This window comes from Habropoda laboriosa, unplaced genomic scaffold (genome assembly GCF_001263275.1).
Source record: "Habropoda laboriosa isolate 0110345459 unplaced genomic scaffold, ASM126327v1 scaffold34, whole genome shotgun sequence".
NCBI classification, from domain to species: Eukaryota; Metazoa; Arthropoda; class Insecta; order Hymenoptera; family Apidae; genus Habropoda; species Habropoda laboriosa.
This window is the reverse complement of record NW_017100142.1, coordinates 255,559-265,818: the sequence shown is the minus strand read 5'-3', so window position 1 is coordinate 265,818 and position 10,260 is coordinate 255,559. Positions and strand designations below refer to the sequence as shown.

Here is a 10,260-nt window from a genome sequence, read left to right as displayed (position 1 = left end):
CGAATCAATATCCAATGGACAATTTCTCTTCGATTGTTCGTCGTTTCTCTTTTTCCCGCTCGAACTTTTCCCTCCTTTTCCGAGGTGATTCTCCCTGGAACGTTTACTATCAAAGCATCGTTAGCTGGCAGCCTCTTAGCGAGCCCTGGTGGTGCTGTTGGTTCTCACGCGCCCCATACGTCAACCGTGTTAATGCAAATACAGCCGGTACTACGAATAACAAGGTGCAATGTTACAGTTCGCGAACAAACTTCGGCGCAGCTCGAGTTTTGAAACGGCGCGAACTTCACCGTGGGCCTCGATGCGGAATTAACTCTTAGTAATCGTCGTTGCGGATAATAGCGGTACGTGTAATCGAATTTCTGTCGCTCTGACGATCATACGAGTACTCTTCCATCGCGATATTCTTCGAATTTCCAATTCGCACGTCTGTCTGTTTTACACGAGCGTGAAGTCTCGAGCGTGTATCCCGAGACAACTCGGATCGATATCTCGACGATTGCGGGAGTTACACAGGTTTAAGTGAAACAAGTCCTCGAAAGATGATCCTTCGAGATGCTGGACGTCGTATCTCGAGAATTAATCGACAGATTTTCTTGAAATTCGCACAGGGCATACTTGGAAGCACTATCTCGTTTTTTAAAATCCGAGCCCTAATTTTTTTTTATGAAATTAAAAATTGTTCTCGCCTTCTATTAATGTCGATATCTCCCACAACGAGCGATATTTTTCAGTAAAAAGCAAGAAATATCTACGCTCGAAGAGTATGGCTATTACCAGAAGAAATTTCGATTTAATTCCCTGTTGAAGCTAGCTTGGCAAAAAAGCTCTCGCATTTATACCCTGTTTTTCAGGAAACGCCTAAACATAACGTGACTAATGAGTAGGATCTGGCCATCTGGTCTCCCCACGATCGTTCCCGTATTCGCCTTTAATTAAGGCGTTAATGAAGAGCCTCGGGGAGACCGATCACTTTCCTCCTTCGCTTCTCTCGGTTCGTGACTTTGCCGCTCAGGCGACCACCACCCTTGGGACGCATGTTTGAGGAAGGGCGGCCGATTGTCGAGCCGAGAATTAATCGTACGCGCGGCGAACGACGCCTGGGAAACACGCCTATGCACGCGCATCCGCTATTGTGCGCTCACGGCCTGCCCGTTAATTAAATCATACCTAAATAGGGAGCTTTGTTTTCTCTCTGCGAAATTTCCAGGGATAAACCGGCCTCGACACACTTCCACGCTCGCTCTGCTGGGCGTTTCCAAATTTTCGAACGGCGAAAAATCTGTCGTCTCCCTTCTCTCTCTCTTAAATTCAGCTAAACGTCTCTCATTCTCGGTTCAAGCGGCAGAAAAATGTTTGCTTCGCGCTTTCCTTCTAAAATCACAACTGCGATCTTTATCCCCGCAAGCAAGCACCGCGAGGAAATTTCAGAAAGCATCTTTTCTTCTTAAAATCACAAGTATACTTTTTATCCATCGCGTACAAGTGTCGGAGAAAATTTTCCAACCGCCTCCTTAAAATCACAAGCACTTGTGTGCCAAGTGACGAAGGAAGGGGGAGAGAGAGCCGTTTTCGACGGTCCTGATCGTCGACTCGTCGAGCCACCGTTAAATTTCGATTATCGGGCAAGGTCTCAGGGGAGGGTGTAGGACGACAGAGGCAACGAGGAGAGCAATCAATTCCCTTTTACCGATTTACCGCGACAATGCAGCCACCCCTTTGCAGTCTCGCTGTCCTCCGTCCTTTTCTGTGTCCTTCCGCGGATACACGAGCGGGGGTGGACAGGCTTCCCATTGAAAATTCTCTGTGATTCGGGCGCAATTGATTAGTACCAGGGGTATTTATGCAGGGCCACCTAGTCGTTAACGGTCGTGATTTCAGTTTGCATTACCGTGCAGAGCTAATGTACGCGCAAACGGGTCGCGAATCTGTCGGATTAGTCGCTCGTGACCATCGACAATGCCAGACGATCTTCGATTCCCTGCCCGTCCGTTTGTTTCCGATCGTGCGAGCCAAGATTAACTGGGATTATCCTTGCTTCCTCGAGAAATCGTCTCCGTCCCGACTCGGATAACGGAATCCTCACACGTAAACTGATTCTTCCTTCGGTGTATCTCCAATTTTCACCTCCTCCCTTCTCATATCTGCCTCTAAATTTTTTATTCTTCCAAAATTTCCACTCGATTTGTACACCTTTCTCTCCCACGTTCTATTTCGTCGTAGGTATTTTATCACGTATCACGAACGAGATATAACGCGTTGTTATTTATTATCAACGGCTTGGCTATTAATGGAGGAATTGGAAAGGAAAGTTGCGAGATAGATACTGTCTCAAGCGTCGGCCTGGCCGATTGAAAATAATGATTTCGCGTATTATAACGGACCGATAAGGGGTAAAAATATCTGCGGAATACTTGGAATCCAATTTAAAGAGGAGCTGCCGGTATTGTGACCAAGGTTCCCCCCCGCTGTTTCTCCGATAAAGCCGAACTTCGTTTCCCCCCGTTGCAAGCAGCTTCTCGCAATCTTTCCTCCGACGGTATTGTGCCATCCTTTTGGTTCCATCGTGGACCAGTTTTTCCCTGACACAATGCCTGACCGTTGTCTCCAGGCTGCCGTCGATTTCAAGCCATGATTTCTCTCCGACAAATCGACCACGGTTATCCAGAGAGAATTCCGATCTCTTATCGGAACGATCTTCGCTCGGTTGTATCCGGCGCAAAAGTTTCCACAAATTGTTTGAAAAATCTATTATCGGGGATAAAATGAATTTTTCCCATGCTTAGAATCCTGCCGACTCCTCTCTATTTCTATTTTACTCTATTTACACCCGCAACAATTCATCGTGATAGGTTAATAGCCACGTTCACGGACCTCCTAAGATCCCAATTAAACGGTCACAGAGGCGACTACGGCACGTTCATGTCCCAATGTGTGATCACTGGACATCCTGCTTTGAAATCACGTACTGAGCGTCGAGAGAACGTCAACCAGGATGTCCCTAGGGTAGGACAGGACACGTTGACGCGTGAATTTCGGCCAGCAGCCCCCTACGTTTCGCGAATAAAGTAGCTTGGTCTCTTAGTTACTTCACATCGGAAATCCGCACAGAGAGCATAGTTGGATATTAGTCGTCGAGTAATCCCTGGACGATAATTAACGAGCGGTCCTCTAGATCGTCTATTTTCCACGGATCAGACGTTGTTTTGCTTCCTCCCGAGTTTACCGGTTCATTATTTTCCCACCTGACCGTGTGATGGATCCCTTCTCCGATAATTAGCCCCGCGATTAATCATCCTTTTACTCCAGGTAGTAACCGCTACGTAAAATTCATCGTACAATCGTGGACGAATTTTTCGACACGGAAACAGCCTGTTCCCTCCGTTGTGTTAGCCGTGAAACACTTGTCGTAGCCTTTGTTCGAGGGCGAAAAAACACGGTCGGAGCCCGGGGGATGGAAAAGCGAATGAATTTCCGGGCAAGGGCAGCGGTCGCGTAAGAAGCAATTTCTCTTGGCGTACATGCGCCGGACAGCTTTAATACAGCCTCACCAGGTAGATATTCATGCGTTTTATTTCACCCGCGACCGCGTTTTTCGCGAAAATCGACGCCGTCGCGAAGGAAACGCGCGAAAAATAAGGTCTGCCAGAAATAGAGAGCCGGCGATAAAAATCGCACCAACGAAAATAAAAGGCCGCGAAAGCACGTTGCAATTTATTTTTTTGGAGCTGATTTTCGAACTGTGCAAAAGAACGACACAACACTTTCTTTCTCTCTCTCTCTCCTTCGACCACGCGAATCGTGGTTAACAAATTTACCAGAGAGAGAGAGAGAGAGTGAGAGAAGCGCAACGCGTTTCGATTCGTATTTCTATTTTCGTAGCCTAGTTGGAGACGCGCGCGCTGTTGCGAATTCTCGTCGACGGTGTGTAGCCTCTCTCTCTCCCGCGACGAGGCAAATCGAATTTCCTCTCTGGTGACCATTAAAATTGATCGAATCGATGCAACGTGATTATTCCTCCGGTGAGAGCTTCTTTTAACCAGAGTTTGCATTAAATTTAAACGGCGTGTCTGCCACGAGTAGTCGATTATATTTCACGAGGGGTAACCCAGTAAATCGTTTCTATTTTCGAGCCGCTGCCAGACCGGCGTTGCACATTAATTTATCGTTCGTTGCCCCCTAGCCAACTTATCCGTGAGTTATCGAGCATTTTTAAACGAGATTTTCACCGGACTGTGTGTAACAGGTTGGTACCCAAGTCGGACACGCCTCTCGCAACTTTTTCGTCCACCGATCTCTCCGCGCTGTATCTCTCTGCCATCGAGAGCCAAGTACCGATCCCTCCTTCCACCGACAGAACTTCCCCGCCGAGGTCACTGACCCCCAATTCCGACAGGGAAGTTGCGTTCGAGGGACGAAGTTCGATTAAGAGAAGCGGTTACAAGGATCGATGTGGTCGTACGGTTCGAGTTTTATGGAGTTTGTGCTTTTTACGAGGGATCCACTCGCGGAATACGACGCGGTTCCGGGGAACCAAGTGCGCGCGCGCAGACGAGAGATGCTTTCCAGAGAATTGTTTCGTTTTTTCTTCCCTCCTTCCTTCTTTCTCTCTCTGTCTCTCTCTTTTTTTTTGTTTTTTAGCCCGCGTTGTCCTCGCGCATCGAGTCGGTCCTTCTGATTGTAGCGCCGGATGGGGGCTCTTTGACAATTCTCGAAATGAAAACGCAACGTCGCGTTCCCCGTTCAGCGTTGTTTATCGCCTTTCCCAACCCCCTTCTCCACCTCCAGCCCCTGTGGAACACACCGAGGTGGAAAGCTATTTCCACAGAGAGGAGGGAGAAGAGAAGTGACTTGTTCTCGAAACGACTCGTTGGAATGCAATAAGAGAGTAAAGGCGGCAGACGAGAAACTCTTTGCTAGCTATGAAAATTTCTATTGGCTTTCTTCGAGGGTTCTTTTCGTCTCTCGCGACTCTCTCTTGCTCTTTCTGCCTCGCTCTGCTGCCCTCCAGAATTCGTCTATGAACTTTCTTCTCCTTCTTCTGCATGGGACTGGGGGGTGGTGGCACGGGGGAAGAATCTTTTGTCTCGAATCGGTCGTTTCGCGTGCCGGTGCATTTACCTTCCCCTTTTGTCTCGCTATACGAGATTCAGCGCCATTGTCGAAAACTTGGGTGAGGATCCCGGGGACTTAATCGGCCGCGATCGTCGTCCATTTTGGTCTGTTTGGGACGCTCGTCGAAGCGAACGAGGGCGGTAATCGAATTTCTTTTTCTTCTTCTTTTCTTTCGCGACGAAAGGGAAGAGTTCGCGTACACCTACCTGATGGCGATCTTTCGTTTTTTTTTTTTTTTTTTTTTTTTTACGGGGGAACTTAACGTAAATGCCTCGTGGAATAATGATAAACGAATAGAACTATAATGTAAGAAAGAAGTGTATGTTAAACGTAAAGGTGACAACGTAAGATTAAAAACAAAGGCGGTTGCCGAGATGGAGATGACGTTTAATCGTAAAATCAATAAAATTAATGAATTGCGCGCATCCCACACGCCCCCTCCCTTCCGTTCTCTCAATTTTTCCGATCTTTCCTCTTTTCTCCACTCGCGCGCGCGAACCCGTAACGTCGAGAATTCCGGAAGAGATCGATTCGCCATCGTGTCCGCCCAAAATATCATCGTTCCACTTTCTTTCTGCTGCACGTCGAGCAAAGTCGCGTGTTTTTACGAGGGAGGAAACAAAAAGAAAAAAAGTACATGTATATAAACTACCGGCGCGGCAAAGGAAGCGACCTTTTCGTAGATACGATGGAAGAAAAACCACATTTTCAGGAGAATAAAAAATGATTGAAAAAATATTCGGATAAAAATCGAGGAATATGAAAAAAAAGAAAGTTTCCAACGTGCCTGAAACTTCTTCGACGCATCCAATCGTCTCGTTCGGAAAGTTCTCGACCAACGTGCCCATTTCCTGATCGTCGCGATATTTCTGCTCTCTCTCTCTCTCTCTCTCTCTCTCTCTCTCTCTTTTACACATTCTCACTCTTTCTCTCCCTTTCTCTCTCACACACTCCCTCTTTCTCTCTCTATTTCCTTTAACTACCTTAAGTCTCTGCTTTAGCTAGCTTAACGCGTATTACATTATCATATTTTACATTAAATCGTTTTTGCCTAGTGGTCTCTCTCTCTCTCTCTCTCTCTCGCTCTCTGCATCGACTTTCTGGCTCAAGCAGCCAATTTCCTCCTTTCTCTCTTCCTCTCGCCGCGATATTTTTACAATTCGTAAGGAGGTTACCAGTCCCTTATCAATCGTTGCTGGAAAATTCCGGGAAAGAGAAACGAAGCGAAGAAGGGGAGAAGACGAGGTGAGAAGAACCGAGGACGAGGATAATTTGGCGCGGGTGACGAGTGAATTACGATATTTATTCCGGTCAGCGCGACACAATCGATCGACGCGCAACTTTTCCTTCTCTCGGATTGTCTCTCCCGTGGCAAAAATACGAAAAGAAATTTTCAGCCAGACACACACACACACACACACAACACACACGCGTGTATCGAGTTTCTCGTTCTCTCCTGCGCGTGGCGTCGTTAGGCCCCGTTCCTCGCGCGACAAGCATCTTTTTTTTCTCTCTCTCCTCTGCTCGCAAGTTTACGCTCCACCGGTGTGGCCCACATTTTCCAACAACGACCGACAAAAGATGCCAGCCCTCCTCCACGAACAACGACGATGCTCGCTTCCATCGCGACGCGAAGGGAAGCCACCGAGAACGAGTAGCAATGGGTGTCAAGCGTGTGACTTTTCGTCCGCGTGTTATTTCTTTTTTTTTTTCTGCTCTTTTTTCTCGCCGCGAAATCTCGAATCGCGTGCTAACCTCGAATCATTTTTACAACCTTTACATTTTTCTTTTCTGTTTCGTCCATGAAGAATCCTCGAGGTCTTTCTGCCGTTATACAGTACACAATGTATATTAAACGCGTTTCGAGATTGCTTTGTTCCCATCGCCGTGTAGATTCTTCTCTTCTTTATTTTTTTCTTTATATATTTACGTCGACCTAGAGACATTTCGACATTTCTCACGACGTCCTTTATCGAGACCATGGGCTCTTTGGTATTGTTCTCCCCCAGTGGAGACTACGAAAAGTGCGACCTCCGAACGCTCTTCTAGCTGCTTCTTTTCTTATACTCTCATCCTCCCTCTTTCGGTTCGCGATCTTTCGAGGTCAAGCACCACTTCTGAATCACGAGCGTCACTCGAACGCTCTCTTCTGCCTTTCCCCGATATGAAACCGAAGGGGTTCGGGACAGGCAAGAATCCGCCATAACTCTTTTCCCTTGCGCGCACACCCTCTATCTCTCAGTTTTTCCTTTCACGCGTATACATGCACACACATACTCTCTCTCCCGTACGGTTCTCTCTCTCTCTCTCTCTCTTTCTCTCTGTCGCGAATAAAATTTCTATATATAGAGACGCGAGGCACGTGTCATTAACGCGACAACTTTTTCTAGAGAAGAAAAAAAAAAAAGAAAATAAAACAGCGAAGTAACAGAGTTAGAAGTGAATAGAAGAGGAAGGCTCGAAGGGGAGACGTATAGAATAAAATAGTAAATAGTAGAAGAGACACGAAATCTCTCGTCGTGGACGAGATGTGGTGCGGTTGAAAATTGGAAACAGAAGAAGTGATAGAAGAAGGTACTACACGAAATGCCCGGTACCATAAAGAAAGAAAGAAAAAAAAAATAGACACCGAATTTTTCTTGGAACCTGTTCCTACGATACAGAGGACTCTCGTTCTAATGCCCGAAAACAACGGTTCCCGAAAGAAAAAATCCGCGCAAAGATTCGCTCCTGTTTTGTTATTTTCTCTCTCTTTTTTTTATTATTATTATTATTATTTCGTTATTTCCCCTGCTCAAAGTTCTCGTCGTGTTTCGTCGCTGCGTTTCGTTCGCAGATATAATCTCGTCTCGATCCTGAGATCGACAATTGTATTAATATTATTATTATCATTATTATTTAATATAATCGCCTCTTGGTCGTTCGTTATTTGGTCGCGCGTTGGCCCTCTCACGACATACTTCTCGTGGGCTCGAGAGGCTGCATTTGTTCATTTTCTTTCATTTCCTTTTTTCTCGTTTATTTTCCGTTTCGACCGATTCTGTGACCGAGTACACCGAGTTCAACGTTTAGAAAAGGGTCTACTCAGATATGGAAGGGCCCCGCGCGATTATCGCTAGCAGTAGTACGAGGTCGATAGTCCCAGCTTGCAGGAAAACGGCGCCCTACGCCGGTTGTACACACTTCCGGTGCTGATGACGTCCTTCGTCTCGCACCGCAGACCCGTGAAGCCTTCCGCGCATCTGAAATCAGAAAAAGAAAAAAAACGTCCAGAGATATCGTTACAACGTGCTCTTTTTCTTCGGTTCTATCAATAGTTGGGTTATATTCGGAGTGACGGGAAAAAGTATTCTGGTTTATCGGTAAGTTAGACGTGTAGAAGTTTCGCGTAAAATTTCGAGACACCGAACCAGACGAGAGAGAAGAAGGAGAAGAGACAGGCCGATGTGTTCGCGACGTTTCTTTGGAAAAATAATGTTATGCCGACGTGGTCGTATTTATAGCACGGTTAACTAACCGCGACGAGACGTACGAACGCTGGTAGACGTGTCGTTCGCGGCACTCGCGTGCTCGCCAGCCCACAAGTAGAGTATCATCAGCGTACATCTCTAACCGATTTTACTCGCATTTTCTCCTCCCTTCGGCTTATTGAAGAAGAAGAAAAAAAAAGGGAAACATATATTACGCGTGTAAAATTGCATTTCTGCTGCAATCCGGGGAAAGATCTACGGGGGTTACCCTCCGAGAAGAAATTCAACGAGAATATCGAGACGAAACTACACACGTGAGAGAACAGTGGGTTCCTGGAATGGTAGATTGTCCCATTGATACGTTCCTGGGGGAAATCACGGGTAGCACCTTCGGTCTCACCTCGCGGATAAAGCGTATTTTCGTCACCGACGAATTTGGCGCGTCTGAATCGCGGCTCGTTCGTTTTTATCTCGCGGAATCGCGTGCAGAAGCGTCGCTCGTTACTCCCGGAGAGGGGATAGACGTACATATTCCGGGACGCGAGAAGGGAGAGAGAGAAGAGAAGGAATCGCGGCGGAAAAGTTCTCTTTGAGAAGAAGAAGAGGGCTGGTGGTGCTGTCTGCCGCAAGTTTGTCGTACGTCGGTGCGCGTTTAAAGCGTATGAAAAAACTGACAGGGGACATATGCCGAGGGCCGTTAACGCGATAAATACCCGCGAAAGAGCGCGACTCGCGCGCATTATTTATCCCCCACGGAGAGAGACGAAACCGGTTCGAATAAGATTTTATAAGAAACTATTCCCCAACGATCTACCGCAATTTTTACGATGGCCGTCCGCGACTTATCCCTTTCTCCCCCCAGCGCCGCTTCCTCTTTCTCTCTTCTGCTCGCCGCTCGAGCGGCACCCTCGCGAATTTACGAGGACCACGCACTAAATATACTTCGCGGTAGATTTACCGTTCGGACAAACCTGAAACAGAGATAGCGCAATTTACCCTACACCGTTCACTTGAACCCATTAACGCACTCTCGCAGGTTACCTCCAGCACGTAATTGGCGCTCGCCATTCAGATTTATCGCAATTACGCGTGTTTACCGCTGGCTACTCTTTTGTATGCAGAAGCGGCGGCCGGAGAGGGGTGTCGCTTGAATAAATTTCACGGAAATTTTATCAAGTAGCCAGGCTCCGCTGCTACGCGTTTCACGTGATTTCCAACCGGTGATTGTATTTCGTACGATCCTCCGGTGTTGTCTCTAAGTGACAGACAGACCCGCTCACCGCGATGATTTTCCAGCGGGAATTATTTCTGGAAATTTCGTTAAAATAACGAGTGCATTTGTTTTGAAAGCCAGGCGCGCGAGGGGGCGGGGCGGAGGAAATAAAATCAAGGGAATAATTCGAAGAAAGGATGGGGGGCGACGGCGTTAATTAATATTTTCGACTGGTGGTTCGAGGCACGATGTAAACAAAAAAATGTTAGCGTAGAATCGGGGTGCGCGTGGGCGGGGTGAGTGGGATGATCGTTAAAATCTGATTTTTCTGGATGACAGGCTTTACGTGAACGGGGATTTCTCGGTTGAGCGTAAAGCCGCGATAGCGTACGCCATAACGCTTTCCACGACGAGTACGTTACAGCTGCGTGCTCGAATATTTATACACGCTTGTGCCGCCCC

General features: G+C 47.2%; 1 protein-coding gene across 2 annotated transcripts in view; it reads right to left on the bottom strand.

Annotated features, from left to right (window-relative positions):
• Positions 1 to 10,260, bottom strand: part of LOC108572497 (toxin Bcs III 15.09-like) — a 38,131-nt gene that overhangs the window by 7,610 nt on the left and 20,261 nt on the right. The window contains exon 2 of one of the 2 annotated variants that reach the window (XM_017934759.1): positions 8,299 to 8,357. In XM_017934759.1, coding sequence (XP_017790248.1) covers positions 8,299 to 8,357 — 59 coding nt within the window. Of the gene's footprint in view, positions 1 to 8,230; positions 8,358 to 10,260 lie in introns of those variants that run through there. The other variant, XM_017934751.1, reaches the window with a different exon arrangement.